The 25,369-nt window shown below is 52.9% G+C and overlaps 1 protein-coding gene across 1 annotated transcript; it reads right to left on the bottom strand.

Annotated features, from left to right (window-relative positions):
• Positions 1-2,321: 2,321 nt before the first annotated feature.
• Positions 2,322-17,404, bottom strand: LOC111152099 (killer cell lectin like receptor G2). The gene is made up of 5 exons (XM_022510404.1): positions 16,648-17,404; positions 10,791-10,892; positions 10,047-10,192; positions 3,704-3,807; positions 2,322-3,223 (listed from the first exon to the last, which is right to left on the bottom strand). Exons 1-5 carry the CDS (start codon positions 17,402-17,404, stop codon positions 3,103-3,105), a joined length of 1,230 nt encoding a protein of 409 aa, XP_022366112.1. The 3' UTR covers positions 2,322-3,102.
• Between the last annotated feature and the right edge of the window lie 7,965 nt (positions 17,405-25,369).

Below are 25,369 nucleotides of genomic sequence, written 5' to 3'. Positions count from 1 at the left end.
GATGGGGTGGAGGAGGAGTCAAATACACCTGACCCTGGTGGCTCTTCCACCACTGGATGGCCATCTGAATGGACCTCGGAGGCTGCTGGGCCCACCCATGCCAGCAGCTGGTCCCCACAGCTCCGTGACCCCAGCCAGTGCCGGCAGTGCCACGATGACATGTGGATTTCACACACTAGCAGCTGGTGGCACCTGGTGGGAAGAGAGACTAGAGGAACTCCTCAGGAGGAATTCCATGCCATCCGGCCTGCTGTGTCATCTCCCCAGCTTCAGTTTTGTACAAAGGGAAAGATGCGCTCTGAACGCCTGGCTGGAACCTGTGAGCAGGCCCCTCAGCAAATGAGGTAATGACAGGCTGCAAGAAGGGGCGGCCCCAGCACTCACTTCTGGAGCCAGCAATTCTCAAGCCGGGCTGTGCGTCAGGATCTTGTGGACTTTTTTTAAAAAGTCTAATTCCTGGGGCACCTGGGTGGCTCAGTGGGTTAAAGCCTCTGCCTTCAGCTCAGGTCATGGTCCCAGGGTCCTGGGATCGAGCCCCACATCGGGCTCTCTGCTCGGCGGGGAGCCTGCTTCCTCCTCTCTCTGTGCCGGCCTCTCTGCCTACTTGTGATCTCTGTCTGTCAAATAAATAAATAAAATCTTAAAAAAAAAAGATTAAAAAAAAGTCTAATTCCTCTTTTAACATAGTAGTACATAAATACGGGCTCTTGAAACAAACAAGAAAACCAACCAATGAATACAGCTTTAGTGATACTAAAATACACATATTTAAACAACAAAGATTGGTCCCTCTGTAATCTTATTCCTGCTCCTTGTAAACACTGGAGTTTCTTAATCTTACGTGTACAGCTTGAGGCGCCTGGGTGGCTCAGTGGGTTAAGCCTCTGCCTTCGGCTCAGGTCATGATCCCAGGGTCCTGGGATCGAGCCCCGCATCGGGTTCTCTGCTCAGCAGAGAGCCTGCCTCTCTGCCTACTTGTGATCTCTGTCAAATAAATAAAAAATCTTAAAAAAAAAGTATACAGCTTGATGAACGTTTATGTCTGTGTCCACCTGACCCTGTCCAGATCCAGACCACTTCCAGCACCCTAGAATGTTCCCTGGGGACCATTCTCAGTTCATATTTCCCCCACATAACCCCTATTCTGACTCCAGTCACTATCAGTTAGTTTTAAGGCAACCACTTTATTTTTGCCATTTCTTCTAGTACTGTTTCCGTATTTCTTTCTTTTTTTTTTTAAGATTTTTATTTATTGAGACACCTGGGTGGCTAAGTCGGTTGAGCGGCTGCCTTTGGCTCGAGTCATGATCCCCGCGTCCTGGGATGGAGCCCCATATCCGGCTCCTTGCTTGGTGGGGAGCCTGCTTCTCCCTCTGCCTCTGCCTGCCACTCTGCCTGCTTGTTCTCTCTCTCTCTCTGACAAATAAATAAATAAACTCTTTAAAAAAAAAAGATTTTTTATTTATTGGGTGGGGAGGGGCAGAGGAAGAGGGAGAGAACCTCCACAATGAGTGCGGGGACATGATCTCCTGACCCTGAGATCATGACTTGAGCCAAAACCAAGAGTCAGTCACTTACCTACTGAGCCTCCCAGGCGCCTTTCCAGATTCCTAAATAACACGGCTACACTGCTGTTGCTCGGTCTGCCTACTCCAGACAGGAGCTAGTAGCTTCTTAGGACCTAAGTCAAAAGATCGCTCTTGTCCCAATTCCTCAGCAGGTGAAGCTTAAAAACTTCAGGACTTCCAGGCTTTGGCACCACCCACCACACCCTGGCCACCCGTGCCCCAGGTGTCCCCCACCTGTGGTTCCTGGCCTTGAGCTGGGCGCAGCCAGACGGCTGCCAGCGTCAGACGCGCCGAACGAGCCAGGCTCGGGACCTTGTTGAGCAGGACTGTGAGGTGTGAGTGGAACAGGTTACCAAGCTCCGGGGTTAACTGATAGCAGGAGTGAGAAAGCCAGGAGAAACCCCAGAGCGTTTTTAAGATTTTTATTGCTTGTCCAGTGCACTCTTAGGACCCCACCCCTCTCTGCCAGCCAGCCCGTGTGTTCTGTACCAGAGACTGGTGTGAACGGACCAGTAGAGGTTTCTGTTCAAGAGGAAGCTGAACGCATGGCCTGCCCCTGACGAGGGAGGTCAGTGGGCCCAGGAGAGTCAAGTGCTTGGCACCAAGGGAACACGCAGGTACCGTGCCCGGCCACTGGGAGAGCAGCCTGGACAGCCTGCACAGACTCAACCAGTCCTCCGGGCCCCCCGGCCACTCCTTCTGGCCGGAAGGCCCCTCACTGAACCCCAACACAGATATCTTCAGGCTGGTGGCCCCACACCTGTCAGGGGAAGAGCTGCCTCGACCTCCCCACAATTCTGATTTCCTTCCTCCGGACCCTGTGCTTTGCAGCTCCTGTGTTTTCCTGCCCGGGGCCGGGGGTGGGGGTGGGCTGTGCTCCGCATCTTCCCAGCCTTGGGCATCAGCTGCTCAGAAGCCCCGCGAGTGCCGCACACTGTGAACCTTACCCTCTGCCAGCTTGGGGCCAGGAAGGACATCCTACTCTTCCCTCCTCCGGGGGCAACCACTGCTCACTCGCCGTCCTCCAACACTGTTGGTCAGCGGTGTCGGCCGTGCACACAGCCGCCGCATCCCAGCCTCGGTCTCTGTGCTCAGGGGAGAACCGCCCAGCAGCACCTGGGATCGCTAAGGCCTCCTGGTCCTCCAAGACTTGGGGGTGGGGGTGTGCAGGTGGAATTCAGCAGGTGAGGGAGAGGATGGGAAATGGGCATTTTAATGAGGGAGAAACCTAGGCTCAAAAAAGCGAAGAAACAAAAACAAAAACAAAAACAAAAAAACCACACACCATCCCAAGGTAATCAAATCTGCTTCAGAAGCTGGACACTCAGCCCAGCCACAGAAAGCCTCCTTTCCCTTGGAGGTGACCCGCCTGAGCCAGAAGTCCAGTCCCTTATGGCTCAGAAAGGGTCCCTGTTGAGCACAGAGCAGGGAGACCTGGAAGTCTGGGTCCAGGGAAGAGGCTTCCCCAGCGGGCAACCTGGTTTCCCCTGGGGTGGCTGCAGGCCCCCAAGTCTCAGGATGGGTGGAAGCCAAGTCACTTGGTCCCCTTGGTGCAGACCCACGGTCTTGGAGAGGCACAGTCCAAAGCCACCAGCTTGCCTCCCTCTAGGCCCCCGCACTTGAGATCTGGCTGGTCCTCCTCTTCCTCCGGGAGTCTGGGGAAGGTGAGAAGAGGGGACAGAGCTCAGGGTGACAGCCCCTGCTGGCCTGTGTGCCTGCTGCCAACGCTGGCGTGGGTAAGGCTTCATCACCGCACGGGGTCGTGGGGTCCGGGAAGGGCCCTCAGATGGGAGCCGTGAGGATGTGCCATAGCTCATGAGAACCACCCAGATCCCTCTGTGCAGCCCCCTCGTCTACAGAACAGGGCAACGATCCTGCGTGGGTGAGTATTCTGGGGGCCCGAGCAAGGGATGGGGTGACTGGGACAAGTGAAACTAAGGCTCCAAGCCAGACGGGGCAAGGAGGGTGGGGGCGGAACAGGGGGCTGAATCTGGGAACACATGGAGGTTCCAGATCGGGGTGGGGGGGGTGTCAGCAGAGAGGAAGGCCCCAGCCCCTCTGTGGCATGTGCTGTGATGTCATTCTGGTCGTACTGGAGACAGAGGGGCCACCCACCCAGGCCCATGGTCACTCACAGCTGGGGCGACAGTGGGGCCCCGTCGATCCAGTGCCAGCCCTGGGGGCCTCGCCGGGCCCCCACCCAGGAGTACTTGGGGACTGGGTATCTGCTCAGGAAGTCCTGAAGGAGAAAAGCAGCGGGTCACCCTTCTTTGGACACTAGTAAGACTCACCTGGGGCTTCTGTGCCCCCTCCTCCCCGCCAGACCTTGGGCAAGTTCCCAGCTCACCCAGCTGTCCCCAAACACCAGGAACTGGAAAGCTGTATTGGATGCTTGCCGGTTGCCAGACACTGGGGACGGGAAATGGGGGAATCCCCACTCAGCCTCAAGGGGAGAGAGCATGTGAAGGCCAGTCCCCACCAAGCAGTGTGAGCTGGGTATGGAGGGGATAGAGCAGAGGGCCGGCAGGACATTGGTCAGTGACATCGTATCAGCTCAGCACATTATTAAGAATATTTTTTAAAAAGATGAGAACAAAGACCACGGAGCCATAAGAAGCAAGTTATGGGACATCAAGGGTTATGGTGGGTAAAAATGCTGACTCTGAGGGTGGCACGATTACAGTCACGACAAAATGTGTTCGTACAAGAACGCAGACGCATGAGGTGAATGACGAAAACCCCAAGGATGTCAGAGAGATGTTAGAGATGATCTTCCTCTTCAATATTTGTCCTTGATGTCACACATTAAAGGAAAAAATGGCATTTAAAAAATGTTTAACTTGGAAAAAGATGTTTTAATGTAGTAAGTCCCGGCATGAGGCCGCGAAGCTGGCGCGGTTTCAGAACTTACTTTGCTGCCTCTTTGCACGCAAGGTCACATCCTTCCTACCACTCCCACGAGTGATTCCACTTTGGAGAATAAATCCAAGAGCATAAAGGGGAGAAAATGAACTTACCCAAAGATAACACAGTGCTATTTAGGAAGGAAAAATGGAAACCACCCAAATGCTCGGCAATCAGGAAATAACTGGGCCCGTTATGGGATATCAACACGACGGAAAGTTACAGTGCTGTTCAGGATGCCAAGTACGTAGCAAATGTAACTATGAATCCCACTGAGTGAAGAAAAGCAGACCGCACCGGGAAGTACACTTTGCTCACGACATCCAGAAGCCTCTATCCATGAGCGAAAATTAGGAGACTGTCCTGTGTGAGTTGAGGGTTTGACCAGCTCTTCCCGAGAAAACTTGTTTAAGTTGAGAAATCCCAAACCTCGCTATTTAACCCTGGTTCTTAGAAAGTAAGCACGGAAGTAATGACTGTCCCCTGAAGGGACTGTGTGCAGACCCCGTGTAAAGTGAGCTGCCCTAACCGGACTCTGGAGTTTGGTGCACGGCCTGTCGCTTTCCCATGTGGGACCGTGAACCTGGTGAGGACGGGGAAGGCACACCCACGGCCACACGTCGGGCTGGACTGCAGGCCGAGGCCTGCCAGCAGGGCCAGGCAGGGGGCTGTGCAGGGGAGGACGGGGAACCCGGAGGTGGCTGGGAGCTGAGTCAGTGGGCAGAGCAGCTCTGGGCAGTGGCTGCAGCAGAGGAGGGGCCCCTGCTGGCCGGCACCCTCCTCCTGGGAACGGGGAAGGAACACCAGGGCACGGGGCTTCTCCCAGCACCGGGACACCCCCTATTCAAATTCTGGTCCTGTGGGACCTTAGGCAAGGACACCTTTCTGAGCTTCCATACGGGCCTCCGAAGTCGGGGCACGTTGGGAAGGAGGCCTGAGAGGATCTGTATAAAGCCAAGGGCATAGTGTACACACTCACTACAGGAGAACTCTGTGGTCTGGGCTGGAGGGCGTGCAAACGCAGCCCCCAACACAGGGAACCTCATCTGAGGTCCCCAGTGCTGCCAAGAAGCCCCTGCCCTCAGTTCTGGCTCCAGGCTTGCCCTGACTTCCACCTCTGGGCCTCTTGGAACAGGAGGCACAGCCCGTCCCTGAACACTCACTCCTTTCCACCCTTCCTTCCTCATAGTGCTGACGCCGTGCACCTGTTCTCACAGCGAGCAAAAACGACGGCATGGGAAAAGCATCATCCAGAGATGTAAATTCCAGAAACTCAAGAATAACTTGAGTTCAAACTACTGCTCCCGTAACGATGCCACCAGCATCCTGGGGCCTCCACGGCCTCCCGAGGGCGCTTCTCCAACTTGGCCACCAATGTCGGGGCCCATGGGAATGGGATCCCGAGCAGAATGTACTTGAAATCCCATATGTGGCATCTTAAAGTGGAGGTAAATTGTCTGCTCTGCCCTCAAACATTTCTTTTTTTCTAAAGTTGTGGTAAAATACATATCATGGAATTAAGCATTTTCACCATTTTTAAGTGTCCAGGTTGGTGGCACCGCGGTTGTCCACGCTATTATGTGACCATCAGGGCCGTCTGCCCCCGGAACTACCTTCCTCGAGGGAAACTCCCTGCACCTCCAACACCTGCCCCCAACCCTGCCAGCCCCACTCCGCTTTCCGCCTGCATACATTTCTGCTTTCATATGCAAATGATCAATTAGTTAATTGGCTTAATCCTAGGATGGGTATTTCTTCCGGTCTTTTTTCACCTTCCTGCAGTTGGTGCGTGAGGCTGACAGTCATGTGCGCACCTCGAGCTCCCTGCACCCCCGGAGACACAGCTGTGTGAGACCAAGGGCACCGATGGCACCTCAACTTTCTCCCTTTTCGCTAATCTGGAGCAAACTCAGCTCTGCGGGAGTAGGAGACCTGCTTCTCCAAGGGCTGGGCGAACCACTGGTACCACCACAATGTCCCTGGGTGTGTCCTGGAGGCTGGCCTTTGCCCAGTGCCCCTGCCTGCCTCGCCCTGCCCGAGTGCCTCCTGGAGCGTCTAGCCCTCGTCCAGAGCTCGGAAGGATTCCAGAAGTCCACAGTCACCGTATTCCAGAATTTAACTGCCTGGGACCCAATCCTCTTTTTGTAAGGAACTTACTCAGACACGTATGTCCCAAATAATTGATCCTGAATGATTAGTTTTGAAAGAATTCTTTATCTCAAGCTTGCAGTTTGGTTGGTGTAAGCCCATCTGCCCCCTGGAGGGTGCACCCGCCACGGACCAGAGGGCTGAGGTCATTCTGAACTGAACCCATGTCCTCAGGAGCTGGAGGGCAGAGGCAGGCTTTCTGAGGATGCTTGCTGGGCTCGGTGGGTCCCTGCCAGGCTTGACCCCCTCCCCCAGCGCCACCACTGTCCAGGGACCCACCTCTGCTCCCGTTCCCACTGGCTTTCATTTTGTGGACACCAACAGGGAGGGGCCTCGGAAGGTTCCTCAACACAGCCAGTTCTTATTTGACAAGTGTAAGAACTCCAGGCCTGCCCCAGGCCTCTGGCAAAATCTTTATAAACTGATCTTCTTCATAGGCTACTGTCCCTCTGGCATTTCCTCCAAATTATACACAGCACATATTATTTGCAGAACATTTAGAAAGTTAAAAAAATAATAATTAAAACTTTAAGGAAGAAGAAGAAAAGACCAGTCATAAATCTTGCCCCCAGGGATAACCACAATTAGAATAACGAGTATACATATTTCCTTCCTGTGTTTTTTCTTTGCGTATATCTTTTTATCATACTGAGATCCCAGATTTGGTGTTTTTCAATCTACACTGTATCCTTTTCATTTCCCCATGTTTTTTTGAAACAGAGTATTATTCCTGATGATCAAATAACTCACTGTATTTCCCCAGCTCAGTGTTCTATCCACCTCCAGGAACTCTCTCAGAGAGAAAGAAAAAGGCAGGGACCCCCTTCCCTGTTGTATGGTGCAGAATAGCTTTCAGGTCAGGACTGGGCAGAACAGTCCAAGAAAACCAAATGTCACGTATGAGAAATCCTAAGTAACATATTAACAAGTCAAATCCAGAAGTCCTGGGGGAAGAAAAAATCCTGGCTAAGGAAACTATCACAAGAGCCCTAGAATATTAAAAAACAAAAAAACTAAAACAAAAAAAAACAATGTAATTCACACAAAAAGAAATCCAGGAAGTAAACAAAAAGATATCATCTCAACAGACACACAAAAAACCATCCAATGAAATTAAACTCATTCATGTTTAAAACTTTTTTTTTTTAAAGATTTTGTTTATTTGACAGACAGAGATCATAAGTAGGCAGAGAGGCAGGGAGATAGAGAGAGGGACGGAAGCAGGCTCCCTGCCGAGTAGAGAGCCTGATGTGGGGCTCGATCCCAGGACCCTGGGATCATGACCTGAGCCGAAGGCAGAGGCTTTAACCCACTGAGCCGCCCAGGTGCCCCCATGTTTAAAACTTTTAAGAAAATAGGAGTAGAAAGGAATTTCCTGAAATGATAACAGAAGGGGAAAATAAGAGACAAGAACGGGAGATGATAGCAATGAGAAATTCCCATAGCACTTGGGTAGCACCCAAGAAGGTGATGCATTTTTTCAAGGAAAAGGTCGAGTGAGAGGAAGCTGAGAAAGATGCCAGTCTGAATTGAGAAGTCCCCAAATGCTCAAATATTAGAGGCGACAGGCCCTTCTAGAGGCCAAGATACAGGAAAGGGGCCTGGAAAAGTCTGGTGACAAGTCTATAAAAGCAGCGGCGAAGGCCCCTCTCCTACCTCTTCCCACAAATCCACTCACCCCTCCCATACAGCAGGTCACCAGGAGAACTGAGAGAGAAACCACAGGGGACCAGGGACCCAGAGCACCAGGTCTGGCTGAGGGTTGGAGGAAGTTAGACTAAAAAAGGAGAGGGATTAAGTGCTACACTCTTACAAGTGAAACCTTGGCTCCCTTTTCCCACTGTTCCTCGAATGCGGACATCTTAGCACTCACTTAAAAAAAAAAAGAAAAAGAAAAAGAATAGTTGAGGCCCAGTGTGATGTCCCCATTGCAAAGCCTGCCCCTGCTAAAGCCCAGTGCAGCCCCTCCCCTCCCCCCCCAACACAGAGCTTCCAGCCTGTTCTCTAGTGCCTCACTCTGGATTATAACAGCTAGGGGTCATCAGACATTTCAGGACATTTTCTAACATGAAAAGGCAAAAATCCCCCACAACTCAGTACATAGAATAAAAAGTACTTGCAGAAAAAAAAAAAAAAAAAAAAAAAAAACAGATATAGTACAGGGAGCAGAACAAATTCCAAAACGAAGTTAGCTATATCTACTATCTATAATGAGATAAGAGAGGGGCACCTGGATGGCTCAGTGGGTTAAGTGCCTGCCTTCAGCTCAGGTCATGATCCCAGGGTCCTGGGACTGAGTTCCATGTCATCGGGCTCCCTGCTCAGCAGAGAGTCTGCTTCTCCCTCTCCCTCTGTGTGCATGTGCATTCTCTCTCTCAAATAAATAAATAAATCTTTATAATGAGATAAAAGAAGATATTGCATCCTTGAAACAAATAGGACACCATAAAAAAGGATATTTGAAGAACCAAAAAGAGTTCTCAGAATTAAAAATAAAGTAGCAGGAATAAAAATGAAGAAAAACACCAACAAAGGGATAGGATTGTTCAATTTCAGGACAGAGGGAGAAGAAAGATGAAAGCCCTGAAATTTGGAGTTGGGGAGGGTCACATACAAAGGATCAGAAATCAGACTTATTAAATGGTAACACTGAACACTGGAAGATAATGAAGCGAAACCAGCACAATGCTGGGGGAAAACTATTTCCACCCTAGAATTCTATACCCAGCCAAGCTATCAGTCAAATAAGGTTAGAATAAAAGCATCTTCAGACATGACAGGTCTCAAGAAATTTACCAGGCACGCACTTTTTTCCCAGGAAATTTACAGTGTATGTGCTCCACCAAGAAAAGGCTATAAACCAAGAAAAAGTCTTGAGATCTAGGAACCAGGGATCCCACCTAGGAGAGTGGCAAAAGCATACCAAGGACGGAGACAAGATTCCAAGACAACATATACCTTGAGCACTGTGCACCTTCCCTCCCCAGGACAGATCAATATAGTGATTAAACACACATTTCTGTGGTTTCTTGATTAACGCCTGCCGCACTCACTGCTCTGTTGGCCGTGTAAAGGTGAGGCCAGGTGTTCTAGCTCGTCCTTGAGTCCCCAGTGTCAAACACAGTGTAGGTGCCTGATAACTACTTATGAAAGCACTGGCAGAAGGAATGCTCCCTGTTAACTGCTTGGCCACAGGATGGACAGGACTGTCCCTACCCCCATCTTCCCTGCTCCGCCTCTACTTCTTAGAAGGAAGAGTAATTTGAAGATCTTGGACCCCTGAGGTCTGGTCCTCTCGCATGTCACGTTATCTCCCCAGGCCTTGGTGATTTTCTCTGTAATGCAGAGATGCACTAGATCTTTGCCAGGAGTCTGTGGTCTGTGATGATACCCACATCCTCCCACTGCCCACCGCCTCCGTCTCACCTGGGTGTGGCTCAGCAGTGGGAGGGTAGCCTGGTGAGCTGAGCAGAAGGCCTGGCTGGCCTCCCAAGCCTGAGCTTCGGCAGAGAGGTAGTAGCAGTTCTCCTCGGACCACATCCAGCCACGGGGACATGGCCGGCATCTGGTCCCTGCAAGCAGAGAAACCACTGTAAAGAACTGAATGTATGCAAGTGAAAAAAGTCAAAAATCTAGGGCACATGGGTGGCTCAGTCGGTTAAGCAGCTGCCTTCGGCTCAGGTCCTGATCTCAGGGTCCTGGGATCAAGCCCCCACCAGGCTCCCTGCTGAGTCCTCTCCCTTCTCCCTCTCCCTCTGCTGCTTCCCCTGCTTGTGCTCTCTCTCTGGCTCTCGCTCTCTCTCATAAATAAATGAAAATCTTTAAGAATATATATAAATAAATAATCAAAATCTAGGCACTGTTTTGAGTGAGGGGGCAAATCTGGAGTGTGGATCGGGTGAGCCCTGGGAGAGCAAGCAGGGTGGGCAGGGCCCCGGGCAGGCTGTGGAGTCTGTGCAGGGCACAGACCCCTCCCCCAGGTGGGGTCTGCCAACCCCCTGCTTGTTGGAGCACAGGCTGTGTCCATCGGGAGGTAGGAGCTCTTTGTCCCTCTTTTTGCTCAACAAGTCCTGTGGGGATGTCATTTTCTAATTCTCACAAAGCTGCCATAAGGAGGAGACGCCCCGGTGGTGGACAGGGGGGTAGAGGGACCGGGAGGAGGCACCACACCTGCTCTAGACGCCAGAGCCACGATGGCGACTGCGGACACGGCCAGGAACACGGCCATGACCGCCAGCGCCCAGCGCAGGGACTTCATGTACATAGGCAGCCCTGGGGGAGCAGACAACCGGGAGAGACGGGTTAGAAGGAGACGACCCAAACCACACCCGACTTGGAACCACACTGACTCACATACCAGCACCCCAACCCCTTGGCCCAAGACACCACAAAAACCCACTCAATTTAGGACAAAACTTCCTATTTGGGAGAAAAATGCTTGAAGATATTCTGCTTCCTTTTTTTTTTTTTAAAGATTTTATTTACTTGACAGAGATCACAAGTGGGCAGAGAGGCAGAGAGAGAGAGAGGAGGCAGCAGGCTCCCTGTGGAGAGCCCGATGTGGGACTCGATCCCAGGACCCTAGGATCATGACCTGAGCTGAAGGCAGAGGCTTAACCCACTTAGCCACCCAGGTGCCCCAGATATTCTGCTTCTTAAATAACTAGAAGACCTCAGAGTCCGTTCAAGAAAGGGAACAAATGAGTGGCTGACAACCGTACGCTGAGCACTGACTGAATGGGCACAAGACACAGGGCACAGACCCCACCAACAACAGGGCCAGACCTCTGCGCTCACGGAGCTAACAGTACCGGGAGCTGCCCCTCAAAGAGAGGGATGTGGGTTCCGTTTCAGCTTGGACAGACCTGAGTTCAGGTCTGGCCTCCACAGGCCCCCCATGTGTTTTTGGTCTTTTTCCATTTTGCCAGTGAAATCACCGGCCTCTTCTATCTCCCTAGCTCACTGGAGGCCACCAGTGAAGCATGGTGCAGGGCGTGCTTTGCAGGCAGGAGAGCAGCAGACAGATGTGAGGCGGCCGGCAGCTCAGGGCCGAGGGGGACCCGAGAAGGGCAGTGTGGCTGCTGGGGGGGAAGGAGCTCTGGAGATGGAGTTGGGAGGGGCAAAGGCTCAGAGAGAGAGAGAGAACTTGTTCGATTGTCAGATGCTGCCCTGGTGACGGAGTGACCGTGGAGACCAGATGGGAAAACGGGGAGAAGAAAACACAGTAAATGGTTAATCACGGCCATCGGTGGTTGTAAGCAGCTTTCCACCCGGAAACACCTAAAGTAACTGAGCGCTCCTGAATTTGATCTCTGCCTGGACACAGAGGCATGAAATCAATTAATGCAAAGAGACCTCTCTTTAGATGCGAGTTCAATTTAAACTTCCCAGGGGTGTCTGGGTGGCTCAGTCAGTTAGGTGTCTGCCTTCAGCTCGGGTCATGATCTGGGGATCTTGGAATCGAGCCCCACGTCGGGGCTCCCTGCTCAGCGGGGAGCCTGCTTCTCCCTCTCCCTCTGCCACTCCTCCTGGCTTGTGCTCCCTCTCTCTCAAATAGATAAAATATTTTATATATTTTTAAAGATTTTATTTATTTATTTGTCAGAGAGAGCGCACAAGCAGGCAGAGAGGCAGGCAGAGGCAGAGAGAAAAGCAGGCTCCCTGCTGGACAAGGAGCCCGATGCGGGACTCGATCCCAGGACCCTGGGATCATGACCTGAGCTGAAGGCAGCAGCTTAACTGACTGAGCCATCCAGGCGTCCCAATAATTTAAAAAATAAACTTCCCAGACACCTGCTGCCACGGGCCGGAGGACCCACCCACATCTCGGGGCCAAAGGCTGGGAATGCCACATGTCCAGTGTAAGGGTCCCAAGAACTCAATCATCATATGTTTGCCAAAACCCAGAACAGCAGAGGTTAATTCTCCAGCAAATATTTTATTATTTTGAAGAGACTGATTCCATTTTTAAAACCATATGCATATTCATATGTACCTCCGTATGAATACACACAACATGTACACAAAGAAAGCTGGGACACATTTCCAAGGTTTTTCATAAAACATGTTTTCAATCATAACTCAACTCTAAAAGCACTTTTGAAGTCCTTGATTTCCTATTTCCATTAGAAAAAAACACCTGCTTCAAAGACTGAAAAGGGAAGTGTGTTACACAGATATATACGAAGAGTCACATTCCATCTGTGACCTTTTTGGAGTTTGCTTTTTTATTTTTAATTACATAATCTGCTCCTTAAAGGGGTTTGACCCAAATTTTCATCAACTGATAAATGGATAAACAAAATGTGGCATATCCATACAGCAGAACACTCAGCCATAAAAGGCAGCACTGGTGGGTGCTGGGCTGTGGCTGAACAAGAGAACTTTATGCCAAGTGAAAGAAGCTTGTCCCAGAAGGACACAGATGAGTCCATCTATGAAATGTCCAGAATAGGCAAACCCACAGGGACAGAAAGTGGCTCAGTGGTGGCCTGGGAGAGGCTGGGGGGGTTGACAACTCAAAGATACAGTGTTTCTTTTTAGGGTGTTGAAAACATGCTAAAACCACCTGTGTGATGTGTGATGATTGTGCACATCTGGGAATTTGAAGACCACCGGACCACGCGCTTGAAGTGAGTGGGCTGTGCGGTTACATGAATTATAACTTGATAAAGCCGTTACCAAAAAAAAAAGTGACTTGAATATGCTTGGAATCAAAGATACATACAAATTGAGAGTCTTAAAATAAAAGCAGAACTAAAAAGCCTGGAGAAGAAAAGGAACACAAATCTACCAGTCCCCTCCGTCAATGCAACAACCGTGACTGCACGCTCAGGCCTTTCAGAAAAGAATGCTTAAAAGAAATAGAGCAGGTTACACAGTCCCACCCACCTTCCGCTCAGGGCTGCATGGCTGACCTGGGGAATGGCCCCCCACAGAGCCAGAGTCCTCCCAAACTTCCAGACAGAGGAAGTCCTGCCTACCCCCTTTCCAAGGCAATTCCTTTTTTTTTTTTTTTTTAAGATTTTATTTATTGGAGAGAGAAACAGCTAGAGAGATATCGAGTCAGAACGAGTGGGGGAGAGGCAGAGAGGGAGAAGCAGACTCCCCACTGGGCAGGGAGCCCCGCGTGGGGCTCGATCCCAGGACCCAGGGATCATGACCTGAGCTGAAGGCAGACACTTAACTGACTCAGCCACCCAGGTGCCCCTCCAAAGCAATTCCTAATTACACAGGTAACCCCAAAACATTCTCCTTACAAAAAAATGAAAACACACATAAACCTAAAGCCCCTCTATACCCGTCTTCACCCCACTTCCAATTCTGGACCCCCTTAAACCAAATCCTCTCGTGTCTGCAAACACACCCAGTCCCACGTGGCAATAATAACACACACTCGCTTTCTCTCCAGCACCTTCCCCTCAGCTCCACTCTCTAGCTTCCACCCAATTTCCCTTCCCCCATCTTGGAATGACATCTCTGATGTCACATCCTCTGTTCACTCTTGAACTGCGAGTCTCCCTTAATCTGCCACATTTCCTACCCGCAGCTGATGCACTGTCTGCTTCCTCCTAGTTAGATCCAGTGGCTTGGGCTGGAACCAGGTTTTGTGGGGCTTAAAGGTTATTCAATTTGAGGGGGAAATCTTAAAAAGAAAAAGAACAGAAAAGAAAAGAAGAGAACAAAAAAAGAAAACTTCCAAATACAAAGCTCAGAATAGGACTGACTCAGAGGGCTCGTGCCCATGAGTGTCCCTTTTGTGTCACTGCTTCACGTAAAGCTGTTACAAACGCCCTTGCTCCTCCAGCTTGGCCTGACTGTGCTGGTCATCACCCTTCCGGGTCCCATTTCCTCCAGGCCCCCAGCGCCGAGTACGTTCTTCCTGCTCATCCCACCAAAATTCGAACTACCTCTGGACTTCCGAGGCCACCCCACCTTCTCCAAAAGACACCTCCTGGGGTGTCTGGGTGGCTCAGTGGGTTGAGCCACCTCTGCCTTTGGCTCAGGTCATGATCTCAGAGTCCTGGGATCGAGCCCTGCATCGGGTTCTCTGCTCGGTGGGGAGCCTGCTTCCCCCTCTCTCTTCTGCCTGCCTCTCTGCCTACCTGTGATCTCTCTATCAAATAAATGAATAAAATCTTAAAAAAAAAAAAAAAAAAAAAAAAAAGGACAACTCCTCCCCCAGCCTCTGTTCTCACTCTCAGCTCCAGAGTCCTCCCTGCCCAGAGCCCCCTGGCTCCAGCCCAGGCTGACCTGTACTTGTACTTTTTTTTAGTCCTAGACTCCTTAATTACTCTGACAAAAGCTGTAAACTCATTGTGGTGGAGAGAATAACGTTCCGTCCTTGCCTCAAAGATGCGCATGACTTAATCCCTGGAACCTGTGAGTAAGTTAGGTTACATGGCAAAGGGCACTTCAGGTTTTGGTTGGAATTAAGGCTGCTTATTAGCTGACCTTAAGATGAAGAGATTTTCCCGGGTTTTCGGGATAGGCCCAATGTAAACACAAGGGTCTGTATAAACAAGAAGGAGGCAGAAGAAGAGGAAAGTAAGAGAGGGCAGCAGAAGGAATCAGTCCAACATTGGTTGCTGGCTTGGAATATTCTGAGGGGCCTGAACTAAGGAATGCAGCCTCTTCTAGCTCCAAAAGGCAAGGAAACAGAATCCCCCCTTGAGCCCCCAGGAAGGAACACAAGGCTGCTGACAGCTCAGCTTTAGCCCTTCAGACTTCTGACCCACAGAACTGTAAGATAATAAATGTGTTGTTTCAAACCACTAAGTTCGAGGCAATTTGTTAGGGCAGCAATAGGAAATACATCTTTGGGGAGCCTGGGTGGCTCAGTGGGTTAAGCAGCCGACTCTTGATTTTGGGTCCCATCATGATCTCAAGGTTGTCAGATGGGCCCCCTGTGGGGCTCCACACTGTGCCTGGAGCCTGCTTGGGATTCCCTCTCTTCCTCTCCCTCTGCCCTGCCCCGTTTTAAGGAAAAAAAAAAAAAAAAAAAAGACAATATACCATCATTTAGAAAATGTGTTCACGCCAAACTGCAAAATCCCGAGTGATTTGTGTCCCTGAACTCTCCCCGAGACTAAGATGTGGCAGATCCCCTGAGGCTTTGGGGCCTGTCTAGCTGGCCTGGCCTTCCTCTAACCTGGCCAAACTCTTGGCACACTGCCTCCTGAGCTTTCCAGTTGGAAGGGACCTTTGCCACCCCTGAATCCTATTCACTTTTCAACGTTTATTCCAGGAAGCTTTCCCATGCCCCCAAGCTCACCAACCACTCCCTCTTGGCTCCTGGTCCAGGATTGTTTATGCTCCTATATTATTATTATTATTTTTTAAGAGAGTGAGGAGAGGGAGGGCAGAGGGAGAGGGAGAAAGAATCCTAAGCAGGCTCCACGCCCAGCACAGAGCTGGGGAAGTCTCCATCTCACCCCCCTGAGATCACGACCTGAGCTGAAATCGAGAGTCAGAGAGGCATAACCGACCGAGCCACCCAGACGCCTCTCCAGGCTCCTTCTTGTCCCCTGACGAGCACCCCGCCCCCAAGACGGGCCCCTCTCCGCCACACACCGCCTCCAGCAGTCTGGTCCCCAGTCCCCCCGCAGTAGCTGATGAATGGGGGAGTGTTCGGGGCCCAATGCTCCTCAACAGAGGCGGAGAGAGAAGGGGAGTCCGGGTCGGGAGACTCGGTTCCGGGTTCCCGCCCGAGCCGCCAGGGCAGTCAGGTGATGCTGGAAGCCCTCCCTCTCCTGGAAGCCCTCCCACCTCTACTTCTCAGCCACGCCGCGTGCACGAAGAGGGAAATGTGGAAGTTCTCGCGCTGGGGAGGCGGAGTGGTGGCGGAAATAGAGGTTTTATTCTCTCGGCACAGACGAACGCGGTACAATTGCCTAGCCCCGAATGTTACGGATCCCAGGCCGGACAGGCCACGTGGGGCCCGGGCAGCGGCCGCAGTGGCCGAGGCGCTGGGCGGCTGTGGGGGACGCTCAGGCGGCGTCGCCCCCTCCCGGCCGCGCGGGCTTACCTACGAGCTGTACGGCCCGGGGCAGCTTCTCGTCGCCGCCCGTCTCCGCGCGGTGCAGCAGTGCGCCGGCCTCCTCCTTCTCCAGCCCCGGCTCCCCGCAGCGGCCGCGGCACGTCGGGGAGCCCGGGAGCTCCGAGCGCCCGTCTGCGGGGCTCGCCCGGCCCTCGGCGTCGAGGCCGCGCTCGGGCCGGGCGGGGGTCCGCTGCAGCAGCGGGTGCGCGGGGAAGGCGTGGCGGGAGAAGGCCGGGGACTCGGGCACCGGCACGGTGAGGAAGCGCGGGGACGGCGCCGGCGAGGGCGCGCGGCTGCCGCCCGCCACGCCCACGGACTTCACGCGCACGTCCACCTGCAGCTCCACCGGGGCCCAGGCGCCCTGCGGCGGCTCCCCCGGTACCAGCTCAGCCCCCGGCGCCTCGCCGGCCCGGGACTGCTCGGCTGAGGCGGGGCCGGGCGACGGCGGCTCGGAGCCCGTGGACACCTGGCGGCGGAAGGCGCCGTAGCCCAGGCTGGGGGGCGGGAGCCGCAGGAGCGCCGGGCGAGGCGGGGGCAGCTTCTTCCCGCGGGAGAGGTCCTGGCCCGCGCCCGCCGCCTCCTTTGCGGCGCGGGCCAGACTCGGGCTGCTCTCGGGACTCTCGAGCTGTCGCTCCTCTGCGGGGACCTGCGGCTGCTCCGGCGCCGCGACCTGGCTCCCCAAGGGCTCCATTGGGAACTCGGCTCCGGGTTGGTCTCCTCCGGACCCTGCTTGGGCCCGCTCCATCCGGTGAGCAGAGCGACCGAGAGACGCAGAGCGAGCGCACCTGGGCCCAGGTATGGAGTCGGCTTCACCAACTGGCTGGGGATTGGTCCAGCCTGGTCCCTGGAAGTTTTCAGGCCACGCCCCTCTGCCCCGCCCACCCGAAGGACCCCGCTGGGATTGGCGGTGGCTGGGATTCTGTTGGCCACGCCCGCTCCGCAGGGCTCCGGGAGAAAGGAGCAGAGGGCCGGCCCGCGGGGTTACCGAGAAAGAACTGGAAGCAGAGGCTGAAGGGAGAACCCAGAGTCCCACCTGACTCCTTCCTCTTCTTTGTCCCCAGTTCCATGGCCCTCTGCCATTGCTCTGATTTTGAAGATTACAGTTTGGGCTGAGAGCAGTTGGCCAAGTCTATGAGATGCTGCGACCTCAGGAAAAAACAAAACAAAACAAAACAAAACAAAACAGCGGGGCCAAAAGAAATTCTGTGGCCTGGGGAAAAGTAGCAGAGCTGGTTGTCCTGACAGTGTAGTGGGGGAAGGGACACCACACCTAAGAGACTTCCCTATAGCAGAAGTCCCAGGGACAGCCGCTCAGGAGGGATGACTTAGTACCCTAACTCATTAAAAAGTGAGGGATGAATAAGCATGCCTTCACGTTTTCACAGGGAGAGGAGCCTGGCTCCAGTCAGCCGGTGTGGTGCAGTGCAGGGTTCCCAAGCCTGGCTAGTGATCTGAATTCAAATCTTGAATTTGAACCGGGGTTGGCACAGGCATCAACCAGGGCCGAAAGTGCAGCCGGCACTGGCAGCAAGAAGGGGGAGCAGAAGCTGCCGTGGACTCAAAATGTGGCCCTGGCCAGTCCCTCCAACCTGCTTTCTGGATTCTGTCCCCTTTGTGTGCGGTCACACTTTGATTTCACAGACAATGAGCAGGGTCCCTAGCCCGTGGGCACACAATGGGTTCTTTCCCACCATCAGCAAACAGGAGCAGGTGGTAAATGCCTCCTTGGCATCTCCTCCTCCAGCGGACACTGGTTTCTTCCTTGTACGTCCGACCTACTTGCGCACTTTCTCCACTCCGTCACATCCTAAGGCCTCCTTGCACCACCGCAGTGTTTCTCACCCCGGCTAGTCTGCCGACATTTGCCCCGCCAAGGACACCACACACCGTCAAATCCCGCACATGTCTTCAGTGCTTGCTTTATCTCGCGGAAGCCACGCATCTGTGGCTCTCCTCATGTGCACTCTGCTGGTTTGCCATCTGCTCCCAAAGGCTTCTCACCCCCCATTAGGTCACAGACCCTGCAGCTGTCCCTCCAGCCCAGATCTTTCTCTGGACCTGGACCGTACGAAACAGGCTGTGGGGTGAATTTCGTCTCTCCACCCTGCCCTGTGCTGAATTCATATGTTAATCCCCCAAGCCTCAGAAAGCGACTTTCTTTGGAATTAGGGCGGGGACTGTGATGATGTCATTCCAGAGTAGGCAGGTTCATAATCCAACATGACTGGTGTCCTTATAAAAAGGGGAGATTTGGACACAAACACACACAGGGAGAACACTGTGTGAACATGAAGGTAGAGATCAGGGTGATGTGTCTACCGGCCAGGGAAGGCCAAGGATTGCTGGCAAACCACCAAAGATAGCAGACAGGCCCAGGGCAGATTCTCTTCCCACAGACCTCAGAAGGAACCAACCCTGCTGGCGCCTTAACCTTGGACTTCCTGCCCCCAGAGCTGGGAGATAATACATTTCTGCCATTTAAGCGGCCCAGGGTGTTACCCTGTCACCTCAGGCTGCCACAGCAAACAAGTCACCCAGCCAAATGGCTGCCCGCCCCGGCAACGGCTCTCTGGACGGATGCAGGTGGTCTCTGTGTCCCCCCTCTGGACCCCTTCCCCCACCGTGGCTGATACAGTTGGGCCAATCCGATTGTCCCTCGAAGGAATTTTGGCACTTGATCTGAGAGACTGAGGGCGGGGAGGTGTCACAACTCCAACAGGGCGGCTCCCTGGAGAGAAGACCCACAAACCCCTCTTCAGGTCCCTGGCGTTTCCCTGGTCTCAGCCCTTCCTGAAGCCTGCTTGCTCATGTGTGTGGACTTCATGAGACCCCACAGGATCTCTCCCCTCCCTCCCTTTTTTACCTCAAGTTAGGACATCATTTACCACTCTGACTGCAAGTGGCAAAAACCCAAATTTTACCACCGGCTGCCTTGGGCTCTGTGGGGCTCCCTTTGGGTGAGAGCTGGGCTCTGTAGCCATCTCCATTGTGCCTTCCATGGTGAGCCACGGTGGCTCTGTGGTCAGAAGGCCACTGACAACTCGTGTGGTGGGAGACGCTAAGGCAGGTGAATTCTCCAGCTGTTTCAAGGTTTATCTCCCAGCTGCCCCCAGAGATGAACCACTAGCTGCTGTCATTTTTCCTTCCATCCTTGTCTCCCACTTTAAATCCTTATTATTTTTTTCTGCTTATAACAGCCATACGTGCTTCTGAAACAAAATTTAAATATTACAGGAACACATGCTGTAGAAAGTGATTTCATGCCCCAGACATCCCCGTTGTTAACATTTCAATATAGAGTCTTCTGGACTTTCTTCTATGCCTATATTATTTATATTGTTATTATGGGTACACATATTTTATTTCTAAGACTTTACTCATATTATACCCATACCCATACATCATTTATTTAAGCAGTTTTCTGCTGGCCAGCACTCGGACAGGCAGTCCCGTTTCTGCAAAAGCCAGTTATAATTCAGTGCTGTCCTTGTGCCTTGTTTTTAAAAACTCAACTGATGACATCTCTAGAATAGCTTCATCAAAATGGAAATGCTGAGCCAAAGCGTGGTCACGATTTCACATTTGATGGACAGTGTCAAAACGCCCCAAATTCTCCACGAGAAGCTGAAGTAACCATGGGTGAGGGGCCGTTCCCCACAGCACCCCCAGTACCGGATGTCTTTACCAATCTGATGGGTGAAAATATATTTCTACTCCATTTCTTTAGTTATGAATGAAGCTCCACTTGTGGCCCGTGTTACTGGGCAGTGTCTTCACCAGTCTCGGGGGCTGTGGAAAGGGCTGCCTCTGGGGCCAGTTCCAGATCCCGGGCTGCTTCCAGAAAGTGGCTCAGCAGGCACCCTTGTCCCGCCTTCCTGCCCCCACGCCATGGAGTTCACTGGTCCAGGGAGAGTGATGGTATCTGACTTGTCTGAACAGACCCAAGAGTTATGAAAGCATAAACCAGAGCATGGCTGGTTTCTCCCAGGGAGGAAGCAAACACCCCCACCCCACGCCGCCCCCCAGGCTCTTGGCTGATGTCCCCTCTGGCATCCCGAGCCTTTCCAGGGCTCCTGGCCACACAGAGGAGAGGAGGAGGGGTAGTTTCTGCACAGCCGGCCCCCTGGCACAGTCCATGCTCAGCTCACATTCCACCTGCTCAGAGGCTCGGAGGCACTCCCACACCCTCGGGTCCCCTGTCCTTCACCTGGGGACTGTCTTCGTAGCACATGAGCACTAGCTTTGGTTACCAAGTTCACGTACTTGTTTTGTTGTTTAATGTTTGTCTCTGGCCTTCTAGAAATCATTGCTGTGTCCCCAGAACAGTATCTGGCGTGTTTGTCTCTGGTTCTTGGCTGACGTCACCCTCAGTGGCTTAGATAAGGACTGGGGCACGGGCATTGTGTAGGGAGCTTGGCGTATCTTCTCATCTATTCTTTTTCTCCCCTATTTTCGATGCATTTTATTTTTTTTAATTTTTAAAAAAGATTTTACTTATTTATTTGACAGAGATCACAAGTAGGCAGAGAGGCAGGCAGGGCTGAGGGGGAAGCAGGCTCCCCGCTGAGCAGAGAGCCCAATGCGATGTGGGGCTCGATCCCAGGATCCTGGGATCATGACCTGGGCTGAAGGCACAGGCTTTAACCCACTGAGCCACCCAGGCACCCCTTCGACGCATTTTAAACATTAGGAAGAAACGTTAAGAATAAACCATGAACACGTGCACCCTTTCCTCCTGGCTTCAGCAGTTAGCACTGCACCGTATTTGCTCTTCGTCTCTACACACACACACTTTTGGTCGCTATTTCAGTGCGCCGCAGACCTCAAGAAACACATCCTCAAACACTGTGGTGCACGTTTCCTAAGAGTTCAGGTTGTCCCAAATAAGTATAATACCATTCTCAAACCAGCAAATGAACAGTTAGTCCATACTAGACGATACCAAAGAGATCCTACTTCAATGTCGCCAATTTTTTTCAAAGCAGGATGCAATCAAATTCGTCCGTGGCATTCGGCTGTCGCGTCTGTTCACTTTGTCATCACTGGGAGGAAGGCACCAGAATTCCTACTGTAGTGGTGAAGAACCAGAGTCAGAGAGCTCGAGGAGCTTGTCCAGGAGCCAATGCCTCCTGAGTGGGAAGGCCAGGATGCCGTCACTCGTCCCTGACTCCCAAACTCCTCTTTTTTCCCCCCTTTCCTGCATCGGGCTCCCCTAGTCCGTCCCTCTTGGTGCCCTGGAGGCTTCACTCCAGTCTCTAGCTGATCTGGTCCATGCGAGTCATGTGCTGGGCTGAGGTCGAGGTGCCTCCCAGTTACTCAGCAGGCCAGTCCCTCCAGCTGCACACCCACTCCGTACCCCTGGGCTTGTCTCCATCGCTCTCGGACACCTCAGCCAACAGCTGCGAGTGACAGGCATTCCTGTTCCTGCCTCATTCAGTGGCTGATCCACTTGCAGTGGCCTGGGCAGAGGAGAGACCCCCACGGCTCCCGTGCGGGGACAAAAGGTGTGTGGGTACAGCGGCCACAGGGATCGAGAGAACATCCCGCCCAGATGCGTGCAAGCTCATCCGAGGAGCCTTCGAGAAGAGCAGACAAACATCTCCCTGAGTCACCCGCTGTTTGCTTTCTGCAAGTCAAGACAGATCCCCTCTTGCCGGGAGCCCCACCCCAAGAACCGTTCCTGTGGAGAGCAGCGCGCGTGCTGGATGACGAGTAACTAGTGTGTCTGTGCGTGTGTGCGCATGTGTGTGTGCACGTGTGTGTGTGTGTGGGGGAATAGACAGCCCCAACTTAGTAACGTCTGAGGCAGACCTAGCTCTCCCGTGGATAACGGCCCCTCCTTAGCTGCTCTCCGCGCATCCGGGGCTCAGCATTTGAAACAATCTGCATGGGGGGCTGGAGTAAGTACCAGAAGACCAGGGGGAGACAAGGCAGGCCGGGGACACGAGACTCAGACAGGCAGCCACCGTCACCTCACATCACAAGCGTGTGAAACTCCATCAGGCTGAGGGGAGACCCCCGTCAGCGGAGTCTGAGCAGCAGATGCCCAGGAACACCCTGGTGAGGGGGGCCCCAAATTTGGCCTGGGGGGTGGGTCTCTGGCCTGCTGACCACGGATCTTGGGATTTTTTGGCCTCTATCATGGGGTGAGCTACTTCCTTATAAGATTGTAAGATTACACAGTATCTATCATTCCTTTTAATAGATATAAGGAACTGGCCCACCCAAGTAGAGAGGCTGAGAAATTCCAAGATATCTCCTATTGATTTGATTTCTCTGAAGAACCCAGACTAATACAGCCTTTGTGTGTGACAGTCACGGACTCCTCCTCCCGGCTGTCACTCCCCAGCACACTGCACTGAGGCCGCTTCCTCACATCATCTCGTCCCCTTCCCAGTGGGACGTCCTGCCCCCCTCCCTGCCCTTGGGGAGCCAGTCTCTGGCACTGTGGGGACACTGGTCCCTGCCCAGTATCCTCCACCCTTGGGCTGTTCTTTGGACTCAATCCAGAGTCCTCCTCTATCCCAGATCTCCTGTGTTATGATTATTTTATAAGCCTCGGCTTTTAAAAATAAAACACTCAACTCTCCCTTGGGGCTAGAAACGCTATCATTTTCAGGACAAAAAGTCCAACTGTCCCGAGAAGAGGAAGAAGCACAAAATCCCTCTTTTTCAGTCATGAGTCAGTAGGAGAGGAAGGTGGCTAACTGGGTATCAGGCTAGTGCTACCCACGGGCTTTGTTTCCTCACCACGGTCAAGAGCAGGCCTGACGAGGTGCTCCACTCGCGGGGGCCTCCGTCCTCACTCGAGTTAGAGTTGAGGTGAGCGGAGACCCTGGGCTCAGCCGTTCCCAGTCCGCGCTACTGGTGCACAGCCTGGTCAAGGGCCCCCCTGCTGGACCCTATGCCCGGGGCCCCAGCGGGTGACTCACTACAGAGAAGAGGTGTGGCGTCTTTCCGCAAGACCCCGACTACCCTCTCCAGGCCGGACTGTGCAGAGCTCAGTGAGGCCAAAGAGCCCAAGTTCCTTTTAACCGCACTTGATTCTGGTTCCACCTGGATCTAGAAAATGGGTCCTCCCAGGGAAGCTGGGCTGCCTGATGCCAGGCTAGACAGCCGGGCTGGAGCCAAAGAGTGGTGCTGGGCTGCTTGGCGTGAAGGTCAGACAAAAGGCCTTAGCAGCCGCATCGCCAGCTGTGGGTCGGTCTCTCCTGACTGTCCTGGGCCCTGAAATTGGTCTGTCAGAAGTAAACCGACCCGGCTGCCTCTGCCTGTCCAAGGCATGGGGTCACCTGTCTGAGGTGCGGCGTTGTCTATCTGAAACGTGGAGTTCTGGCCCTCCTAGGCCTTGGTCCATCTCAGTCCTGTTCTGCTTCTGTGATGGCTCCCCCTCACCTGCCTCTAACTGTTCCCTCAGCCCCCTCTGCTCACCTCAGTGTAGGTGGGTCTGCTTCCTGAGACCTGCCTCAGAATTCGGAAGGGCCTCGAACACTCGAGGACTTGTCCATGTGAGAGAAAGAAGGGTGCTTCGTGAATACTGTGACTCCCCAGAGATGCCCTCTCCTCTCACAAGGGAACAGCCCCAGAATTCAGGGATTCTCCACACGCTGCTCGCACCTCCCCCGGTCCCTATCATGGCCACTTCCCTGCCAGCCCCGATCTTCCCTCAGGCCTTCATCCCAACCACGTGTCCCTCTTCTCTAGGGCCTCAGGAGTCTGACCCCACTTCTCACCCACAGACGCAGTCATGCCTCAGGGGCCCCAATGACCCAAGACTGGCAGGAGCAGGGGAAGCCCACAGCCGGGACATTGCTTTACCATGGACATTTGTGCCAGCCTCTCCTACACCTGTTGGGACCGCCCCCAAGGTGTAGACTCATCCCATCTGACCAAAGATGGCCCAGAAAGAGCCTGAAATCCCCTCACTAACAAAGTGGGAGTTGTAAGAGCCTTCTGTGGCCCATGTTAACAACACAGGTAATGAGCTTGGCACTTAACGGAGACCAGGAGCACCAGACAGTAAGATACACTGATGCTAACACTGCTGCATGAGGCTTGGCCGGGGCAGGGGTGTCATTAGGCCACACCCTTGGTGCTCTTGTGCAAACGCTTTCCCAACAGCAGGAATAATTCCCCAGACGCTATACAGTCCCGCATGGTAATGAGCGTGATTGCAGGACTGTCAAATACAAGGAGAGGGAAGGCCAACGAGAGATGGTCAGAGCACACGGTAAGGTGGGGATCTTCTCGGGGCACCATATGTGTGCGTCAGAATGACCCAAGCTTTCTAGATGACATTAAAGAGAAAATGCGGGGCGCCTGGGTGGCTCAGTGGGTTAAGCCGCTGCCTTCGGCTCAGGTCATGATCTCGGAGTCCTGGGATCGAGCCCCGCATCGGGCTCTCTGCTCTCTAGGGGAGCCTGCTTCCTCCTCTCTCTCTGCCTGCCTCTCTGCCTGCTTGTGATCTCTCTGTCAAATAAATAAATAAAAAAATCTTTAAAAAAAATAAAGAGAAAATGCAAGCAAGTCGAGAAAAAGAAGCTTCTCTCCCCGAAATAAAAGCCAAATCCATCAGTTAGTGCAGAAGTGACCTCTGCAGAGGAGACTACTGATCTCTGGCTCTGAAGGAAATCTACTAAAGAAAATAGTTTATTAAACAGTTTGTTAAAACTTCCTATTTTATTTCTGTAAAAGTTGAATTCCCGTTGTC

The sequence above is a fragment of the Enhydra lutris genome, unplaced genomic scaffold (genome assembly GCF_002288905.1).
Source record: "Enhydra lutris kenyoni isolate GAN:26980312 unplaced genomic scaffold, ASM228890v2 scaffoldscaffold27, whole genome shotgun sequence".
Taxonomy (NCBI): domain Eukaryota; kingdom Metazoa; phylum Chordata; class Mammalia; order Carnivora; family Mustelidae; genus Enhydra; species Enhydra lutris.
This window is presented reverse-complemented; position numbering and strand designations above follow the sequence as displayed.